Source organism: Limulus polyphemus, unplaced genomic scaffold, assembly GCF_000517525.1.
Source record: "Limulus polyphemus unplaced genomic scaffold, Limulus_polyphemus-2.1.2 Scaffold650, whole genome shotgun sequence".
Taxonomy (NCBI): domain Eukaryota; kingdom Metazoa; phylum Arthropoda; class Merostomata; order Xiphosura; family Limulidae; genus Limulus; species Limulus polyphemus.
Window position 1 is genome coordinate 296,742 of NW_013666260.1, and position 23,125 is coordinate 319,866.

General features: G+C 32.6%; 1 protein-coding gene across 1 annotated transcript in view; it reads left to right on the forward strand.

Moving 5' to 3' along the window:
- The window catches only part of LOC106459709 (putative E3 ubiquitin-protein ligase UNKL), a 51,068-nt gene that overhangs the window by 10,061 nt on the left and 17,882 nt on the right, over positions 1-23,125 (forward strand). Inside the window, 8 exon segments of the mRNA XM_022386231.1 lie at positions 3,424-3,559; positions 4,838-4,955; positions 10,496-10,580; positions 13,260-13,378; positions 15,027-15,146; positions 15,687-15,836; positions 18,311-18,509; positions 18,795-18,941. Of these exon segments, the coding sequence (XP_022241939.1) occupies positions 3,424-3,559; positions 4,838-4,955; positions 10,496-10,580; positions 13,260-13,378; positions 15,027-15,146; positions 15,687-15,836; positions 18,311-18,509; positions 18,795-18,941 (1,074 nt within the window).

Below are 23,125 nucleotides of genomic sequence, written 5' to 3' on the forward strand. Positions count from 1 at the left end.
ACATTTGCTGTCATGTTAAACTTCTATTAAAGTTTTTCTTCATTACCCATTTAAGCCGTCTCCAGCCATTATTAGTATAGGGAATTGATCGTATTCATGCATCATCTTTTATCATATTTAATTATGAGAATTGTAAGACAAGTGGGCACCTGTATAAATCTTGGCAGGATAGGAGTCATTTTCAGTTAAGACAGCTTTATTTTTCTAATAGGGTGGTTGGCTTTTGAAATGGATTGCCTTATGATATGGTAGGTACAGTTAATTTAAGGGATGTCTAGATAAATATCTGAATAATAATTACTGATTTTGAGTGTTTTATTTCTTATTTTAGAGTTTGGTACAATGGATGGTACAATATCTTACCTCTTCTCAAATAAAGCTTTCTCAACTTGTACTGCCTTCTATCAGTGCAAATTCTCCCTCACGACTAGCCTTGTTACTGCACACTAACATGCAAATGATCATGCAGTAACCCTCCACCAATAGGAGTGCGACACTACCCCTATTGTAACTATTGCCCTCTCTAATCATTGATGTGTTAATCACTTCTCGATTGGCAGTCGTACTATTAGACATGTGTTTTTTGTTAACCTATTCACCTGTTTTTACTTTTGTGAATTTCTCCTTCAGTTAATTTGTTATCTTATGTTTTCTGGAAGAGTAACAATTTATTTTATCTTATATCCTTTTTCAATTTAGGGAGTTATGCACACACACAGTTTTGGGTAGTCATGACTATGACTGCTTTTACTGTGGCAGTGGAATTCATGACCATCGGGAGTTGATCACTTTCATGCTACAATCAGAAAATACTGATGATTGTTCTAACAAAGTTTTCAGTGATCTTTTAGTTTTGTATTTGGACAGTCCCCCACTCTTGAATTTGCCTCTTTGTCACGAGTTGTTTTGGGGGACTTGCCTAGACCTTTTTTTCCCCTTTAGTGGATTTGTCATTCAGGTATGTTACATTCTGTACTTATCTCCTATTTCCTATGTTACACCCCTGCCCTTCTAACATGTCACAATCCCACCACCTCCTTTGTCAGGGCTCTCCAATGGTATATGACATAGTACTCCCTTCTGTGGTTCCCGAGTCTGTTTGTTTCTAATGTGAAATCCTCATTTCTCCTGTGATCTTTTCCATCACTCTTCTGGGTTAAATTCACAAGTTCATTTGTCTGGCATTTTCTTCCCTTTCTCCCAGTGATTGCCCCTTTTCATGTTTTCTTTCCATCAGATCTGTGACCTTATCATGTCTCTGGCTGCACATTTTCATCTTCTTTTGGGGGACATCATCAGTGCTGTAACTGTTTATCTGTGGTGGTAAGTACTCTGTCCATTTTTCTTTGCAGGGGCCTCTATGGCATATTTGGATTCCACTCTGTGGCGAGTGTACACTGACCAAGTATACTTAGTCTTAAATCTGCACTGTACAACCTGTGAATATGCTGGATGGCTGTGACGTTGAGACTCTTCCTACCACGAACCTGATGTACCATTCCAGATGCCACCAGGTGTTGGTTGATTGACTCCGTCCAATATATCCTTTATGCATTGATATAAGCTGTAGAAAAAAAGAACAAAATAACACGTAACAAGGTCATTTTACACTCACCGTTGAGATGGGGTGATCTGCTGGACTACTCGTATGTGTACCTCGCAGTCTTTTGCTTCATAAGTATGTACATTCCAGACCATACACTCATGGACTAACGTGAGTAAAGCAGACAGAGATCACTGCCCATCTCTGATGATCTGTGGCTTTTGACACTCATCCTACTGTGGACCTGATTCCAGATGCCACCAGGTGTTGGATGGTGCACTACATCAATGTGATCTCTCTGCTTTTCAACATAGGGTATCACAGTCACCCATTTCACTATCTGCGGGGCTGTGGTTCTCCAGACTCTCTAATGCATTATTTCCTTCCTCCTTCTAGTGGAGCATGGAAGTCTTGCCACTTATCAGTTTCTAGCTGGTGGATCATGGAGGCCTGTCCTCCTGAGTGTACACAATACCACTCAGTTTTATAGTAGGGCAGTGACATTCTGTGGGTGTCAATGGCATGACACCCTTCCTACTGTGAACTTGATGTACAATTCTGGATGCTGCCAAATGTTATATGTAGCACTCCACCATATATATAAACAAAAGAAATGCAGTTTGTCCATCCAGCTGATACATCCTTCTTCCTACCATCCCCTGGATGTTGGTTCCTGGGGATCGAGTATTGGTAGGAGACTATTCAGCCACATAAGTCCTCACATATGTTTGGCTGGTACCTTCCTCCTACTGCAGACTGGACAATAACTTCCCAATGCCACCAGGTTTTGGACTGGAGATGCAACCCCAAAATTCTGGTCCATCTTCCTACCGTCTACTAGATGTTGGTTTCAGGTGGATCCGGTGTTGGTTCTGGCTGGATGAGACACATGACTTCCTGCTTTTGTAAGTCTGAGTACTTTCCTTCTACTGCAGACTGATAGACCAAATTCCCAATGCCACCAGGTTTTTTGGACAAGAGATGAACACCCACCTTGGCTCTCCTCCTTCCTACCATCTGCCGGATGTTGGTTCCTTGTGGATCTGGTGTTGATTTGTGTTGGAGGTGCATACGTGTGGAGATGGTTACTTGGTACGGAAACTCCTCTTCCCTGTCTGTACCCGTTTTTGAGAGGAAGGGTAGAGTACCTTCTTCCTACCACAGACCTGATGTACAATTCCAGATGCGGCCAAGTGTTGGTTGAGGTTGAACTCCCATTTACAGTCTGTCACACCCTAGCCACTCTACACCAGGGAGCCCCATTATTTCTGTATTTTTTTTGGACCCCTCCAAGTTCCTGCCCTTTACATTTTGGCAACATTACTAAAGGGTGAAGAGTATAACTGGTTCAGAAGTAGTGTATTCTCACACTGATGTCTTGTTTTTAATTCCTTATCACACCTTATGGTCTTCCTTTGGGTGCTTCCTAAAGGGGGATCATCTTCTCACTGGCCCTCCACCAGTTCAATGTGAAATTCTAGCTTTTGGTGAGTGGAGGTAAGATATTGTATTGGAAGTTAACATTTTCTTAAACTGAAAATGAATTTCTGATTGATACTTACCTCCCCTCACATTTCCCACCCATCCTCCCCACTTCCGGTGTGAATTGGTTTAGTTAGTTATGACCAATCTTGAAGTGATTAACATGTGCATGATTAGAGAGGGCGCTAGTTACAATTATATTGGTGGATGGTTGCTGCATGATCATTTGCATATTCGTATGCAGTAATAAGTGAGGGTAACAAAGCTATTGGCAAGCAAACATTTGTGCCAATAGAGGGCAGTACAAGTCGAGAAAGATTTTTGTGAGAGAAGGTAAGCATCTATTGGAAATATATTTTCAGTTTAGGAAGATGTTAACTTACAATTGTTTGTTTCAGATACCAATTATGTTTTAGCCAATTATAAGACTGAAACCTGTAAAAGACCTCCTAGGTTGTGTAGACAAGGTTATGCTTGCCCTCAGTATCACAACAACCGGGACCGAAGAAGAAGTCCAAAAATACATACATACAGGTAAAAAGTGTTAGAAGTTTTTGGAGTACATATTGCTGTATATTGAAATCCATAAGCATTGTTTGTGAAATATTATTGCAAGCATGATGTTATATTTCTTTCAGCTTTTATGATACATAGAAGTCATAGTTCATAAAAGTTTTGAGAGATTTTTCATCTGAAGTCTTATTCATGGAAGTTTAGAGTTCATTAACATAAATTAATCTAAAAATTTGCGCTCATTGAGTAGAATATTTAACATACTTTTCTTCTAGACTATTGTAGTATAATGTTTTTACATGATGGTAATGTTAGATTTTTAAATATGGGTATGTTTGAAACATCAGGTTAGTTATTTTTTTAAAACCCAATAATAGAAAAACAGGGAGATTAACAGAAAGTCATCCAGTTTATAAGATCACCTCCAAATACTTAAAATATGAAAAACAAACATCAACCTTCTAAAGTTAAAACATAACATTCAGATTATTATCCAACATAAACTTAAGTGAATCCAAAGTAAAACACACAATACATTATTACATAAACTATACTATAAGTTAAATGTTTTCACCTGAAAATATTCCTATCTAAGAAATAACTTGGGTCCATATTTTTAAATTTTATACCAATTATCCTTGTTTTTAGCCACTATTACCTACCTCATTAGTCCAGAAATAAAGGTTTTCTCCAGGTGGCCTATCCAAACCAACAACGTTTTGATAACTTAAACATATCACTTTTAGATCTTCTAAACATCTGCAAAAAAAATGTATTTTTCCAGTTTTTCTCATAGCTCGGAGTTTTTAAGTCAAATATCATTCTGATCTGATCATTGTCTTTCTTACATTTATGAGAAAAAAGCTGAATGTTATTCATAAAATTGGGTATAGCCAAAGTTTACGCACGCACACAAAAAAACTTTGAACTAATAAGTTCATGATTTCAGTTGTTTCATACTAGAACCTGGTTCTTTTGATCACTATAGCCAAATATTCACTCAAAAGTTTCAAGTTCATCTTTACATTTGGATCCTCTTCCATCTTCTCATACATCTAGTAGGTCTTGTATAAATTTTTGTGATCAAAATTTGTTTGAGTATTAAACCACATTTACCTTTAATCATCCATTCACCAAGCCTGACAACATCTTTCTAAGTAAAAATAGTACTCTTATCAATTTCATTTTTCTCACTAATTTAGGACCATTAGATAAATAAGTTTACTTTTTAATTCAAGCACAATGTTTTGCTGTGTTCTAGTATCAAACCAACAATTTCATGGTCTACCAATTTCTCAGGTCCACACCTTGTCCAAATGTAAAACAAGCAGATGAATGGGGTGACCCTGCTAACTGTGAAAATGGAGACAACTGCCCTTATTGTCATACTCGTACTGAACAACAGTTTCATCCAGATGTAAGGATGTTGACTTTAATAGGTTTCGTTTTTGCAGTTAATGTTAAATAGATTTCAGTTTGTAATACAGGCTACAGTGTGAATAATATTTTTACAAATTAGATAAAATTATTTATGTTACAATCATAAAAATCTCAATAATAGATTATTATCCTAAGGGATTAAAAGTAAACATTGTTGGAAAAGCACAAAATAATATAGATATATAGCTTATGAAAAACTTGATCATCAAATTTTAAAACATAGTTTAAGTAAAATTAGTGAGGGGAAAATATTTCTCTCTCTCTCTTTATATATATATATATATATATATAAATAATGCATATGAATTTCTTATAGAAATATTAAATGAATAACAAAAAAATCATGTCTATATAAAACATTATAAATTAAACCAATTTAAGAAACTTTGAATCGTTAATGAAATAGTAGAATTTACAAAAGCTAGAGAAATAATATAAAAGTATAAAAATATCACTTTTATTAAATATTATGAAGATAGTTTTAAAGTTTATACAAATACAGTTAATCAATAGGAATGAATTGATAATTAATTAATCAATAGCTAGGAATAGGAAGAAAAATAAATACTATAAAATTCATATTTAAAATATATAGGGGATATAAAAGAAAATAATTTTGTTAATAGGCTAATTGATAAAGAAAATAAGAAAATGATATTGCCTGATTGTGCATACGGTGACAGAGGAAATTATAATGAAGTAATTAGAAATTCAGCACATAGATTTGCTAACTATCTTATAAATATAACAGAATAAAATTATAAAACAAATGGTAATGAACCATGCAAAATATTTATATGAATAGAAACAATAATTCCATGTTTTTATTATCTAAATGTAGTAAGGAACTGAAAACTATAATTATGATAGAATAAGAATATTGAAAGAGTATAAATTATATCAAAGAACTAGCATTGGGTGATTAACTTGATTGATTAATTACGTATGAGCATTGATTCCATTGGTTGGTGTCAGTAAAATACTTTGTTAACCAAAATTATGATTAAATCAATTAATATCATGAAAATAATCAACTAATTGAAAGTTGTGTTTCTGATTATTCTAGCTATACAAGTAATAGAAATATTGTTATTTCATTTGTTACTTTTAATTAATTCAAGGTTATTCAACTTAATCAATTAGTGTCACAACTCATGAAAAATAATCAACCAATCATAATTTGTGTTGGAAATTATTACATTTTTTGATTATTCCAACTAACCAACTTTCACGTGAGAATAAGCTGTTAGTTAAATGTAATTGATCAGTAAGCTACATGATTAATCAATTGGCAAGTTCTAGTAATCGACCAGCTCTACATAGAACCATTGATATATATATATATATTTATATATATATATTTATAATTTGCCTATTACAACAGAAACTTTTCCAGATAATGTTAAAAAAGCTATAGTAATTTCAAAATACAGTGATACCAAAAACTATGTAAATTTTAGACTTATTTTTATCAATATTTTCTAAAACACAAATAGAAATAGTAAAAAGCAGTTGATTAGAATTTTAGGTAAACAGTCAGTATGGACTTTGAGAAGTGTTAAATATGAAAGAGGTACTATTAAAGTTCATAAAATATCTATAAGTCCTTGAATAATAAAGAAAAGCACTGAGAGTATTCTTGTAGTTAAGAAGGCATTTGATAAAATATCATATCAAATATTATTAGATAATATGGAAATTTAGGGAAAAGAAGCATTACATTAAAAATATTTAAATCCTGTTTATATAAAAGAACACAGATTGTAAAAATAAATGATAACTTTAGTGACGCTACTATAATAAAATATGGTGTTCCACAAGGTTCTGTACTTGGTTCCCATTTTTGTTATCAGGGTTATAGCTATAGTGGGTGGGGCCAGTCAGGATTTATTCTGCCTACCCAGCACTCCCATGCAATGTGACTATTGCTGCTTGGCACTAAATATCACTGAGAAAGAGTTCACCATAAGCACAAAAAAGTTCTTTGTTGATGTTGCAGTACAGTTTACTTCACAATTACCTTGTTAGAAATAAACTCTTTTCTGGAAAGGTCACAAAGAAAATCACCTTCACGTTAAAATACTTTTCAAGAAAAATCCACTGGAAAAAACCTGCACATGTAACTGAATTTGGTTGTACTTACTGTAACACAACAAATAATATAATCAACAGTGGACACCATACAAAGCCAACTTTCTTTCCAGTAAAAAGTTTGTGTGGTGTGTAAAAATATTTTCAAAATTTTATGGACATCTAAAATATCAAAGTATATCAATGTGTTTTTTGTATAAAACTTTTTTGTGATCTCATTTTGACTAATTTGTATCAATTACCTGCTGTGAAAGATAGATCAATCAGAAAAACAAAACTTAGCCTAGAGTAAAATTTGTCTCCACCTTTATTTTTTTTGACTCGTCGTTCACCTTATAACACATATTTGTATAGTGACTGCTTATGTAGAGTGTTTTATTGGACTTTCTGAAGGAATTTAAAATTTTTCAAAGTCGTTAAAATTACAAACATGAAAATAATAAACTTTTTTTTTTGCCTGGTCAAGGGGGTGGAGATGGTACAATGGTGGCAGCCATAGGCATGTGCATCTATGGGCTAGTCTGGTTTTTACTGCCCACTACTCAAATCATCCTAACTACAATTCTGTTCTGCAGTTCAAAATGTTATATCTCACAAATGGTATGGCATAAGAAGATGAAACTGCACATGAATATTAAGGGTATCATGTAGATGCAAATGCCACAGTTGATAAATGTTGCCACCAGTGGTGCTTCTGTGATTTTTTTTCTTATCTTTAAGAATAACTGTTGAAAATATGTTCCTCCGGTGTCCAAAATACACAGTGTCCATGTGACAATGGACATTACCTGAAAGAGATCCTACAAAACTTGTCTCACCTGGTTACCAATATGTGGGGCAACATATTGCATGAAAATCATAGTGTTTATCACATTTTGTAGGTGTAGCAAAAGAGTGTATAAAATATATCATAGAACTAGAGCTGTGTGGTTAACTTGACTGATCATTTACTCATTAGTTGTGGGCATTACGTGATATTGTTCAGGTTTGCAGTCCATGTGCTGATAGTTCTTCAAAAATGTATGGTCCAGTTACAAAATCAGCTGTGCAACCACATCACACTGTCATCTAAACATCTTGGAGATGTGTAGGAAATGTTACATGTGGATTAGTTTCTTGCCAGATAATGCAGTTGCATGAGATAACACTTGAAGAAAAGATGAAATATGCTTCATCAATGCATGAGATATAAGCCTACCATTGTTCATCAGCTTCCAGTTCTGCCAAAAACTGCATTGCAAATTCAACATATCTGGTTAAATATATCTCCTTCAGTGCTTGTATATAGTGCAGCTTGTAAGGAAATATTTGCAAGGTTGACCAAGAGCCTTGTAAAGAATTAAAATTGGCAAATACAGACACTGAGTGACATAATGTGCACTTCTGCTGGCTTGTTCTGCTACAGCATGGCTGACCTCAACAATAGTTTCAGTAGGTGTAGGTGGTCTGCCTGCATGTGGCTTATTACAATTGTAACCTGTCTTGTCAAATTGTTTTTTGAACTTGTGTACAGCAGCACTGGAAAAATGCACACTGAACAGATGTTATGCTTTCTATGGTATTCCCTGAGAGGTGCCATAACATTGCACCCTTTTATGTAATAACACATTTCCCTAGCTTGTGTTTTTTTGCATGCTTGTCAGTTTCATGTTGGTTGAATGAGCTATACTGCAGTTGATGGATCCCTTTATATCCATGATAAATATAGGAATGAAATCATAGTGGCACCCCTGGTGGCAACATATAACAACTCTGGGATTTGTACCTGCAATTTAACCTTAATACCCCTATGCAATTTCATTCTATGCCGTACTGTTTATGAAATAAGACACCAGGAACTATAAAATTTGCTATATAATAACCCTGTTTATAAATGAGTTACATGATCTGAATTTAACTTATGAAATTACTATTTTTGCTTATGATACAACATTAAAATTTAGCTCTGCTAATATAGAAGAATTAAAATTTCAAGTTAAAAATGATTTGCAAACAGTAGGAAATTATACTTTTCAAATAAATTATCTATTAAAATAATTTTAAATTGTATATTCATAATAATGAGTGTGTAAATAATAATGACATAAATTTTCACAAATTAAAAGAGTGGATGTTATAAAACATTAAGCCTTAAAATTGATAAAAATTTAAGGAAGCAACATGTTAAAAATTTGGCACATTAAGATTTATATTAATTAAAATTTATTTAAGAAAGATTAAGCATCTAGTCATTAAGAATTCCTTATTTGTCACTGATATAGTCAGTTAATTCAGTATGGAATTTTGGTATGATTGAAACTTATCCAACTACACAAAAGCCAGTTTTTTGAATTGGCCATAATATGAGTAATATAACATCACATAAAGATAAAAATGAAATAATTTATAAAATGTTCATTTGACCATAAATATTTCCTGTGAGATATTTATTAATTTATTGAATATTATTACTTATTAAAAATAAAAATTATCATTTACAAATAATAAATTATGTTTGTCGTAATAGACTACAGGAATTAAAATTTGAATAGTTAAAAGGGAGATTGTGCATAAGTATTTTTGTTACTTAGCATCAAAACTATTTCATAATTTATCTTTAACAATGAAAAAAATTAAGGTGGTATAACTAAATTTTTGGTACAATTAAGATAAATTTTGTTTAACTATAAAAATAAAGATATATTTAATGTTAGCAAAATTAATTATTATTTTTACTTTTTGTGATTAAATATAATCATGAGTAATTAATGTTATTAACTCAGATGAACTAAAAGCTCTAGGGCTAATTATAGTTAAATTAGTATTGTATTTATAATTTAACTTGTATTGAATTTTGCATTGGATTGTAATAATAATAAACTTTACAATAATGAAAGGATAACCTACACGTGTAGAAAGAACAGAATGTTGTTCTACTTTGAAGTGCATTCTGATTCAAACAGAATTTAAAAATTTTGAGACATTGGTCGTAATATAAAGCAATTTCTTATTTACACCAGTGTAGTTTTGTGAAATCTTAGTTTGAGATTTTAATATATGATTGAAAATGTGTAGTTGTGCTTTTTAAAAGAAAATATATAATGTCTTCAATTTTCCTTCTGTACCAAGCCCATGAGGTAGAAGTCACCCACAAGTACTTGCTAAGCTGTATATTAAAACAGTTACTCAGAAAGTTTACTAAGATATTTTTTATGTTACATTTGTATTTTCTATCAGTAAAAACAGTTTTAATTAATAATATAAAGACAATTCAATATGTGATAGGTCTTAAACAACATATAACATTTTGTTTTTGGAATACAATAAATGTTGAAACTATATAAAATAGATATACACATGTAAAACACAATTAATTCCTGTGCTTTTAACTGTTTTGGGAAAGTAAGAATTTTTTAAATTAGACTGTTATGAATTTCTTTTTTGCAGATTTACAAATCAACAAAATGTAATGATATCCAGCAGACAGGATACTGTCCTCGTGGCCCCTTCTGTGCTTTTGCTCATGTTGATAGTATGTTTTTTGCTATTTTTTTAGTTACATTAATCCTTTATTCTAAATTATTGTCAAACTTTGGAGCTACTGAATTTTAATTTAACAAATGAATTACTGTAATAATTTCAATATGCTTTAGACATAGATTTTAACTGTTTATATTCATTGCTGAGTTTGATGTTTTTTGAAATAAACTTTCACACCAATGGAGTGGAAAATAACATATTATAACTGTATTTGATTAATGATTAGCTAAAATCTCTTGTGAAAGATGTATATATATTGAATTTAAAATATAGTCTTCATATAAAGACCAGAGTCTCTTAATATTAAACACTATACAGTTTAGCCAGTTCTAACTCAAAAATTAAGCTCGGTATGGGTATTTAAAATGCAGTTTAGTGAATGAAAACCTTCCAATTGACTTTTTAATTGCATGTTCTTCAAACAAACAGAAATTCCACTCCAAGACAGTAGTGTATTTTTGTAAGCACCCTCAAAACTAACCTTCAGAGTACCAGATGATAAGATTCAGTACAGCCTTGAGGAGTTTTCTTTTTACAGGAATGATATTTAACTGGACATGATTCTTCTAATTAAAACATTATTTTATTTTATATTATTATTTACAAAGATTAATTTCATGCTTATAGTGAAACAGGAGCAGCTTGATTGTGTTTAACCTTGCCTGTCTATATACTTGAATGTATTTTTAATGCTTACTTGCCTATAAGCACAGTCACATAATATGTAGCTATCCAAAAAAAATGCCATATAAAATTCTGTGTAACTTTATGCATGTAATCAAGTGGTGTACTTCTATTTTAGCATCCATGTTAATAAATAACATTATGTTAGGATGATATTGCACCTAACATCAGGGTGACAACAAATCAGGGAAAGTGAGGGTGGGTACAAAACATTAATTTTGCTTTAGTTTCCAGTCATATTAAGCATCAAGCTGGCATTAAGCTTCTACATAGTCATATTCGTACTTATGAATGTATATTTACAGCATAAAAATAAGCACTGCAACAAAAACAAAATGCCATACATTTATCAAAATACTAGATGCTAGTACAGTGTTCTAATAGCTGTAGTGGATGGGAAAGGAACTGAAAACATGTGACTTTGTTTTGAACTATGCAAGGTGTAAAAAATTCATTGAAAGATAATTATTCAAATGGGACACACACTGACAAATTGTGCTGATAATCAGTTACTGATGTATTTTATGGCCCTTGTAGATTACTAGCCTTGGTTACATTTTGATATACAGAAAATACTTATGAGTGTAATGAAGAAATGAATTATTTCAACAGGGAATCAGTTACTGATGTATTTTATGCCCCTTGTAGATTAATGTTTTTATCTGCTTCAGAATATTTTGATTTTTCATGATAGAAACGGTAGTAATTAGGTCTTTGGGTCATCTGTAAAATTACAGAAGGAGAAATATATATCAGCAGTTCAGTCTATATAGTTTCATAAGCTGTGTAGAAACTTCCTAATCTTTATTTACAGAAGTAACTATAAAAGTAGCATGTTCTACATTTCTTAAGTAATTTTCAATATAAAAACAACTGAAATAAATTGAGAAATAGTTTTTAATTGAAGTTTGAATGCAGTTGTCTAAGTGACACAGTATTGATTTGCTAAAGGATAAGATTTTTACAACAGAATATCATATGGTTTTTGTTGCTGCTATTTTTAGCTAAAACACTTGTTTCTTCTTTTTATTGATGTTAAAATTTGATAACAGGATTGTTTAAGTTTCACACATAATATAATATTATTATTTAAAACTGTGTGTGTGTGTGCCAGTTTATAGATATCTGAACCAAAAACACAAACAGTTGAAGATTTAGTTATTAAATTTGTTTAAACTGAGATTAAGTAACAAAGAAATATGAACATTTATAACATAATATTTAGGGACAACAAGGAACCTTTTGGTCCATATAGGCTATCCCATCCACTAAACTAAATTAAAACTATTGAAATAAAACCTCATAGCCAGCCCTTATCATTCATATATTTATCAAGCCTTGCCTTACATATCATTGATGTATTACGAGTAACAAATTATTTAAAAGTACAACCCCAAACATGATACGGCATTTTTTATAGTTCATTTATTTTAACATATATGAGGAGTTCTAATTTAGTGAACATGCAAGAACTAACAGACTTGGTACATTTTATTTTGTTTGATTACCACAATGGTAGTAATCTCTCTGAGGTCTTTATAATTTTTTTTTTTTTTTCAGGAACCTTTTGATATTCACTCATATCTAACTAGGTACACGACAAATAGTAATTAGATCCATGAGTAACAGTGTTCATTTTATTTATTAATAAAGACAGAATCAAAGATGAGGAAACCAGATTTTGTTATTAATAAAATTGTGAAAAATGTAGAGTTAGCTTCAAAACTAGTAAGTAATAGATAAAAAAAAAACAAAAACATTTGATTGTTCTTTAACCACTTGTTTTGGTGAAATAGTTGTAAATTGGTTAAGAAAGTATAAGTATGTTATTTATTGTGTTTACAGTTTTTTGTTCTAATTAAGTAGTGGAAGTGAATTTTCTTACTTTGCAATTTGCTAAATATCTCACTGGTAGCAATCTTTTTCTTTTGATAAATAGAAATAGGAGTGTATTTTCTGAAATGTGCATATGTTCTGTTCTCCTCAGAAGAAATATCAGCAGTACGAGATATAGGTGTAGACAATACAACAAATCTGGCAGTAATTTTGTCAAATGTTTTACCACCAAATTCTATAGCTAGTTCATCTCAATCCCAAACATCATTGGTAAGTGTCTTATAAATTTCTTAGATGAGTACAAATTGCTAGTTTTGGAAGCAGTTGTAGATTTAATTGTTTGTTATTTTAAACTTTAAGTAGAGCATTCAGTTCAGCTGTATAATATTTCACTTTATTGGTTGTATATATTTATTATATGTACAGTTTTTGTCCTCTTTGTGCATGTAAGTATTTATTGATGAATTTTTAAATAATGATTTGTACCAAAAATGAAAAGGGATTGAATTTGAAGCCTTTCATAATTTTCTCTTCTTTTTTTAATAGCAAACAAATCAGTAGTTAGCAATAAGGATAAATAGAGGAATTTTGTGCATATTGCTTACGTATTTGTGCCCAAGAATAGTCTAGTGGCTAGCATATCAGTCTACAAATCGGCAAGACAAAAGTTTGAGACCAGATCCACTTAACACACACACTTTTGGCTCTCAGCACGTTAGTAAAGTAACAGCCAGTCCCATTACATGGTTCAAAGAGCTGACAGAGCCCTTTTGGTAGTGGGTGCTGCTGGCTTGTGTACTTAGTTTTGAAAATACTAAAAACATAAAACTACCATTAATCCAAGGACACCATTATCATGTAAGTTTATTTGTAGGTATGTTACGTACAACAATATTTTAATTTGATTTTCATAACTATTTTATAGACATAATGTTTTCTGAGAATTCCATTGATTAAAATCTCAATACTTTAAGTTCTTTTTTTTTATACGATAGACATGCCCATGTTTATATGTCTTGTTAATTAAAAGTGTAAATATAAAATAATTTTGCTTTTTTTTTCACTATAGTTGCATGAAATTGCTTTCATTTTGGATCATCAGGGTTATTGAAAATTATGCATTTGAAAACGTTTATGAAATCCTAGAGAGGGAATGGTTTTCTTGTTCATATACAAGTTCAAGGTGTAATATATACATATATATATATATATATCTTCAAATAACATTATAGGGTGTTCATCTTGTGTATTTAAGTGCTGGAAACAAGTTTTACATTTATGGTTCATAGCTATAGCTGTAGTGCTTTCACAGCATAGAGTTGCTTTCCAGTGAACAGAATACTTTAAGGTGTACAACTTGATAGTAAAGTCTTTGCATGTTAACTCCTGTTACTGAAAAAGTGCATAGTGACAGCTTATACATATTTACTTTGACCATCAATTTTTCCCTTCTTACTGAAATGTACTTGACATTTGATATGCTAAAAAAAGTTCCAAAAATCTCACTCTAATTTATACAGTTCTGTAATTTCATATTTATGTTTGTCAGTAGCAGGTGCTTGGCATTTAATAAGACAAATTGAAAAATGTCATTCTAATTTATACAGTTCTGTAATTTCAAATTTATGTATGTCAGTAGCAGGTGCTTGGCATTTAATAAGGCAATATGAAAAATGTCATTCTAATTTATACAGTTCTGTAATTTCATATTTATGTATGTCAGTAGCAGGTGCTTGGCATTTAATAAGGCAAATTGAAAAATGTCATTCTAATTTTTAGGAAATTGAGTGAATTGTTCACATTTCTCTCATAAATAAACAAAAGGCAAAGTGTTAAATATCTACATTTAACTAAGAGAGAGAGAGAGAATATATACTTCTTAGTAAAATATAAAAGTTGGTATTTTACTTCTTATTAGACACTAAGTAAAAGAGATGACTCACAAACCCAAAAAAATGAAGTCCATGTTAACGACACGGAAGGGTCTTCACAACAAATAGTGTTAAATTCTTCAACAGAAGTCATTGGAAATGATGGGGTAAGAATTCTGTTAGATACGTCAACATATAATTATTTTTACTGTAATAAGTAAAATGAAAGATATTTTATATCAAGGGTAGAAATTTGAAGTAAAATGGCGAGTAGCACTGTATTAGTAAGAGAGGCACAAATAGTGCAGTGCCATTACTTGCAGTATATCATATGCTTCCTCATGGGTATTAAGTCAAAGTTACAATTAATGAACATAAAATTATCATGTTAAATTATTTTGTAATCTCCAAAGTAAACTAATAACACTGTAAATAAATTTGATGTTGAAGTGACACTTTTATAGTTAAGATTTATAGAGTCAAGTGATTACCACTGGTGCACTTGCAGTTACCTTGTTATTTTAATGGTTATCTTTATCAATATGACTTTTTCACTGAAGAAAAAAATATTATTTTTTAATGCCATGTAACTTAATGGATCTTATGTTGAAAAAATTTTTTGTACTTCTAATTTATATTGAAGTGATAACCATATGTACATGTGAATTTTTTCACTTTTTTCTCTTCTCTCTCTCTCATTCCAATAGTCATCAGTTGAGTGTTCAACTTTCATTGGTAATAATCCACTTCCTGCACCAATAGCTCGGCCTCGGTCATATAGTTCATCAACTAATCATTCTGGAGAAATTTTAGTCTCTTACCAAAAAGCCCCTGGATCTGAAAGAGAAGATCGAGAGGTATGTATATGCTAAAGAAAAACTAAACTTGTTTTACTTGCAATAATCTAACATAATTGTTCAGATTTTTCAAAACTAGTCTTAGTTCTTAGAGCTGAATCACTTTGAAGAGCATTTGATAGGAGTTGATGTCAGTTATTTTTCAAAACTAAATACAAAATCAACTCCATCTTCCAAAGCTTGTCACTATTGTTAAAGCATTTTAATAATAAATCCAATGATAGAATTTATATCTAACTGATAGGAGTCACTAAAATACAACTGAAACTTTATACCATTAAAGTAGTTTCATGATGCTCTTCCTACTTCCAAACTTAATTTTTCATACTTGCCAATGTTGCATACGTTCTTCATACCTGGTGCTTATTGGTGTTTGTAGGCGTATAGACAAATAAACTGTGAATTTTAATATCATGGTAATGTTTAGTCTAGTTGGGACCTATAAGTTTCAAGTTTTTATTCTATAACCTTTTAATTATTATTATTTATTTATTTTCATTTACACTCAAGAATTTGTAGTAGGTTTTATAATGAGAGATGACTACTTTTTGCTAGATTTTTGTTTTCAGAGATACCTTTCATTTTGTACATTTTCCTTGAAGTTTTCATTCTTTCTTGCTACAACTGCCTTAATTAGATGCAATTTTGAATGTATTTAACCGAGAGAGAGAATCATGATAATTTACCTCATGGTTTAATATACTAAAATGTTTAGTTTTCAATCTGACTTCCGTGAGGGTTGATACTAAACAAATGTAGGTTTGGCGCAAGAGGTGGGCACAGCACAGATAGCCCATTGTGGCATCCCTGTGTCTCAGCAGTAAATCTGAGGGCTTGTAACGCTAAAATTTGAATTTTCATACCCAGGAGAGCAGGGTATGAATAGCCAATTGTATAGCTTTGTGCTTAACAAACAAAGTGTTTTTGTATGGTTACAAATTGTTCACCCTTTTTCTTTTATACGCACATGTATATTTGACTTTTCAAAACAGTTGTAAGGATTTATTCTTTGCATGATTCAGCTTACACTGTAATTAGTATAGGATGCCAACACCATCTGATATTATTTATAAAGGTTAAAGTCAACTGATATTTGTGTAAGGAATAGTACTTTATTGCATTTCGTGTTCTTTCAATTTGCTTTGTTAATGGAAGTAAAACAAATATGTTTTAGTTGTGTTTTTTTATGTTTTGAGGGTTGCCTGTAAAGGAATCCTTACTAATTTTACCAAATATTTTATTGAAAGTTAGCATAGTTTTAAAAAAAAAAACTTGAAATCTAAAGTAAAAGTTCAGGGAAAAATTTTTATAAGAAAAGAAATGTGTAAGACCTTTTGATATGATAGGAAAAAAAGTTTAAATGGGGCTGATTAGAAAAACTAAAAATCGTAGTTGAGAGATTCAAACAAAGCTTTTAATAACACTTGTGCCAGAAAAATTGAAAATGTGAACAAGAAGCATAGATAATGTTAGAAGAGAAATTTGTAAAACCAAGATAGGCAATATCACTTGGTACAGAATTAGTTATGTAGAGATAAAGCACACTTATGTGATAAAACGTTAAAGTAAAAAATCAGAACAAAGTACACAGTCTTGAAATAATATTGGTGCTCTTAACTGTAAGAATAAAGTTTTAAAATTCTAATTAAATATTCTTTGTGTTCATGTTTTTAAAACAGACCTTCACATGAACAGAGCTTGCCACAATTTGTGCTTTCAAGTTATTTCTAGCATAAACAACAGATAAAATTATGAAAAACATACTTTTTAGAGCTATATAAATGAATATTTATGTATTATAGAAGTTTAGTAACATATCTTTTTATGGCTTTTTTTTTAATTGAATCTTGAATTTTATTTGTTAAATTGTGTGAGTCAAGGAGGTATGTCTTTGTTGGGCCAAGCACAGCTCAGTGGTTAGCACACCAGATTGTAGATCCAAGGTTCTGTCGCTCCTGCCCAGTTACTGGAAAATAAAATCTCTCCACAATTTAGGGCTATGAATGTGTTATAAGAGTGATGGTCAAATCCCACCATTCAATGAGAGTAACCCAAGAGTTGGTGGTGGGTGGTGTTTACTAACTGCCTCGCCTGTAGTCTAACACTTCAAAATTAGGAACAACTATCATAGATAGACCTCGAGTAACTTTGTGGAAAATTCAACAAAACACAAAACTGTTTCTGTTTATTTTTCGTTAAAGTAGTTATTAAAGTTAATTTAAGATTGCATGTTAAAAGAACGGAATATTTTAGCATTTTGTCGTAAGCTGCTAAAGTTAATGTTTACATAGGAGATTGAAATGCAAATAAAGTATGAGCTTCTGTTAGCCAGATTTAGGAAGAAACTGTAACAGCCGAGTTTTAATATTGTGAAAAGGGAGTCTGTGTAGTGTACAACAGCTTTCAGTAAAACTATTGTTTTAAGTAATACTTTGTAAAAGCAGTTTCAATATTATTATATAAATTTGTTTTAGGTGACTCTTAGGAAACAGTTAGATGCTATAGATAGTGATTCATCTTTAGACCTAATTGAGAAAACTCATCGTAAACAAAGTATATGTTTAGCATTTGGCATCAACCCAAGTCACCTAGCTTCATCTTCTTTACCACATAGTACCTCATTAATATCAGCCTATTATCCAACAGCAGTAGATACAGTTGAATCGGTTGTTGGTAAGTAATATTTTACTTTTGATGTTTCTTCAAGACAATAAAACTATTTTTAATGAAACATAAAAAACTTGTGGAAACCAACTTTCTAGATGAACAATAATTTTAATTTTTTCCTTTTTCAGAATTTAAAATACTATCAGTTTTTCCTTTCAGTGCTGTTTGGATTCTAAAAAAACTTTTTTCATACTGAATAGCAGTCTAGTAATAAACAAAAACAAATAAAAAGTTTTGTAATTATTGAGCTGATAATGAAAGTCACTTTTTTTTTTACATTATTACTTATAGCTGATGGATTATTATTTTCCAAACCAGGAAATGCCTTAGATGATCTGAATCTTGATGATATTAATGTTGAAGCATCCATAGACAAAGAACTAGAATGTGAAGCTAACCCAGTGAGTTCATCGTTATCAGCTGGATTGGTTAGTTCTGGTATGTAAAAACAAAAATACAAAGTCTTCTCTCTCCTTTTTTTATTTAATATGGTTTCAAATTTTCATAAAGATGAAAAGTTAGCCTTTTTATCAGTGGTTACTAGTAGTCAAACATTACTCAAAAAGTATTATATTTAAAATGTGAAATAGACCTAATCATTTCCAATGTTCAAATTTCTTTTAAGATTTAAAATAATATGTGACATATTGTGATTTAATCCACCAGGAAGTGTCATAAAAATAAGTTTTTAATACATATTCTTAAAATATTAGGATTTTGGTATGTACTATTTCAAGATTTTATGGATAGGTCCGCTTTCATTGGGAAAGTAAAGCACAATATTGTTGAAATTGGAAAATATAAAGCTGAAGATTTATATGAACAACGTTAGACTAAACAACTATTCCTTGTTAATTTTATGTTGCTTCACTTGTTTTTTAAACATACAATTATGACAACTAGCTTTTGTTATAGAACATGTGAACAAAATATGATTTAGGCTTCTGTGAATATAATGTATAGATTAATTTTTTTTCTTATTGTATACTAATAGTCATATAATCTTAAAAAAATTTTTACCTAACTTCTCTTAATGGCATGTGTCAATATTAGACATATCTGGACCAAGTGTTCGTACCAGAAGTTGATGTGAGGGTTCTTTCGGTATATGTATATTTATACTTGCATATACATAGATTCAGTCATATTCTTGAAAGCAACAGCCTTGTTTGAACTAATAGCAGTGAAAAACAAAAATTTTATAATTCATTCTGAAATGAATACTCCCCTTTTCACACTGAATAGCTTCTTTCCTTTTGAGTTTTGTACAACCTGCAAAAGAGATTTGCAAGTTACTAGCCTTGTGAAAACTCCCACCTAATCTCATGTAAGTTTGCAACATTGCATAATCATGCAGCAGAAGCCACATTCATGTGCAATGACTCCCTCTACATTAGTGCTCATTAATTCTCATTCTTTTCCTTGGCACTGTCACAAACAAACAAACATGTTTTGAGTTTGCTGAGATTTGCAACTTTCACTTGATTGAGTTTTAACATACTCGATTAAATGTGAACTCTTTTTTTCTGCTGATGTGAGTGAAGATATTCCTCACCCTGAACAAAATACCAGTCATTTGGCAAGAAGTGTTTTATCTGTGGAAGATGTGATGGTCATTGTCCAGTGTGTGGTGGGGTCCAGGATGTTGCCAGGACCCTCAGCTTCATTCCTTTCCACTCACTTCCCTTACTCTTCTTTCAAGCCTGAAGTTGAGGAGAACGAATTTGAGCACCTTTTTCTGCTTCCAGGTTTTGCTTTGGGAACATCCTGACCTACTGAAGAACACTTTCAGTCTTCCTCAGATTTTCAAAACCTTATTACTCAGGTATGTAGAGTTCTTTTTCTCTCTCCCATATCCTTTGAGTCTTCCCATTCTTTGTTATGCAACCATTCCCCACAAGATTTCTTTGTTTTTCACTCCTCACTTCACATTGCTGTACATGCCAGTTCATTTCTAGATCAACTTCATTCCTGTAACCTTATATCTTGTCACTCTTGCCAGTTTGGGGAGTAGATTCATTATTAGCTGTTTCCCTATCTAGTGCACAATTTTCCAACTTTGAGTCTTTCTCTCTACCCTCCTTAGGTAGCTCTCTTCCTTCCATCTTATGATGGAAATACTTCACTCTTCCCCTGATGATTTTTCTGGGAAGTTTAGAATGCTCCTCTTTTGTACAATGGCCTATTCCACTTCCTCTGCTCTTTCTCTTCTCACTTGTTTTTTTTTGTTGTTGTTGTTGGAACCTTTTGAGTAGGGATACCCTACTTTCTCAAGTCCATTGCACTTCCTCTTGGACCTTTGTCTTACCCCTTTTCTTCATCCAGAGGCTTTTGGTGGTGTTCCTGATTCCCTTGAATCACAAGCTAAAGCTGACCACCATCAATCTTCCTTTACTTTCTTACTTCCCTGTTATACCAATTTTGCCCCTCCACTTCTGGCCTTTCTCCCATTCCTCATTCTGTTCCTGTGTCTCAATCTTCTACCTTTTTTACTCTCCAACATCTCACCCACTGACTTAATTGTTTCACTATCTGTGGGAGCCCACCTATCTCAGTTTGCAGACTAATGAGTTATACAAGTTCTTTCCCATGGTGTTTCTCATCATATTTCTTCCCCCACTTCTGTCCCAACCTGTTTCCTTTCAATGTACATCTGATCCTCCTTACCTTCTACATCTGGAAGGGTGGTGGTGATTTTTTAGAGAAGGATATTACCCCCACCTCTTTGTTATCCCCAAAAGGACAGAGGACTGGCACCTAATTATTGACCTTTCCTCCATCAATACTTTCCTGGTCGTCCAACATTTTCAGATGGAGAATTTTTTTTCTTTCTGTTTCTTAGTCTTTCCAGTCTGGCTTGTGTATGACCAAAGTTAATATGTCAGAATGCTTTTCTCCATATCCCAATTGCCTCGTCCTCACAACAGTTTCTCAGATTTATTCACAGGGATTGCATTTTCCAGTTCCATTCCCTTCCATTCAGAATAGCATCAGCTCCTTATGTTTTCAATCATATAATGTGGGCCTTTGTTCGACATATTCGTGGCCTGTGTCTGTGAGTTAATTTCTAAATGGATGACTAGCTTCTCTTCACCCATTCCCAGGTGGAATCCTCTGAATATACTTTACTTCTTCTTCACTAAGTCACTTGTTTAGGGTGGCTTGTCAAAATTTCAAAGTCCTTCCTTGCCCTGACCCAATATCTCATCCACTGGGGAGTTTTTTTCAACTCTAACCTCAGCTATGCCCTATCTTCTCCAGTTTTTTTACAGGACCTCGAACAACTGGTCACCAAAGTTCACAACTTGCCTTCACATTCTGTGTGAGAGTTTCTATCTCTTTTGTGGACCATGGATTCTCTGGAACCCTTTATTCCACTTTATCGTACACAGGGATCCACTATCCTCACCGACCTCTTCCTTTTTTCTCTACTTAAGGATCTTGCTTGGTGGCTAGAATGCTTCAACACTACATCCATGTTCCTTTTCCTCCTCCCTGGATGGAGAGTGTCCCTGAAGGACTGTCTGACTTCGAGTTATTCGACCTTGGAATAGCTTTAACTACATATCAGTGCCCTTGAATTGCTCACTGTCCTTCAGGCATACTCTCATATTTTTCCCCTCCTTGTGGATCATTTGGTGGTAACCCATATGTACAATTCTGCCAAGAGAGCACCCAATCCAAGACCCCCTTCTTTTAGTCATTAGACCCATTTCAGTCAGATGAGTTTAATAGCCTGTCATTTTCCAAGCACACTGAACATTGTGATGTACCATTCTCTTTTATTGAGACCATGGCCTACCCATGGAATGGTCTCTCCATTTTCCAATATTCATTGGATCTGCTCCCAACTTGGAACTCCCCAAATAGATGCCTTTGTTACATCCCTCAATACCAAACTTCCTCTCTTTTGTTCTCCAGCACCTCACCCCTCAGCTCCAGCTGTCAGTGCCCTCAGTCAGAACTGATCCTATTTCTTCCTTTATGTCTGTCTTCTTCTCTGCCTCCTTCCTTGGGTTCTTGTGCTGATTTAGGACACTCCCTGCAGAGTCCTGATAATAGCCTCGTACTAGCCTGCCCAACTGTGGTTTCTGTTACTCCATCCCTTCTGTGTTCCAATGTAAATGGTATGCTCACTGCTCATTTCCACCCTGGCCAATCTACCTTACAACACCTTATACACTCCCTTGCACCCATTTTCATCATCTGCTAGAGTAGATTATCCATGCTGGCACGTGGAACACCCAACACACATTTGTCATCCACTATCTGCACCACCTGGCTGTTTCGTCTCAGGAAGGATTTAAACTTCTGCCCATAGCTATTCTTCAACTCACCACTAATTTACAATAGGATCCCACTAGGCAGCTAGTGTTACCTCCCAGGGTATACTTACCCAAAGTCTGCATTGAGCTAGTATAACAGATAGCGCTTATATCATCCTCCCTGGTTCTACAAGTTCCCACTGTGAAATGGGATGTTCCGCAACATCACTTGAGGTTTCCTAGTGGTGTATATATATATATATACACATATATATTAAGTTGTCAAGAGATTAATGTTGATTTTTTTTTAGATGAAAAAATGAACAACTTGTATATCAAAACAAAACATTTATTAAA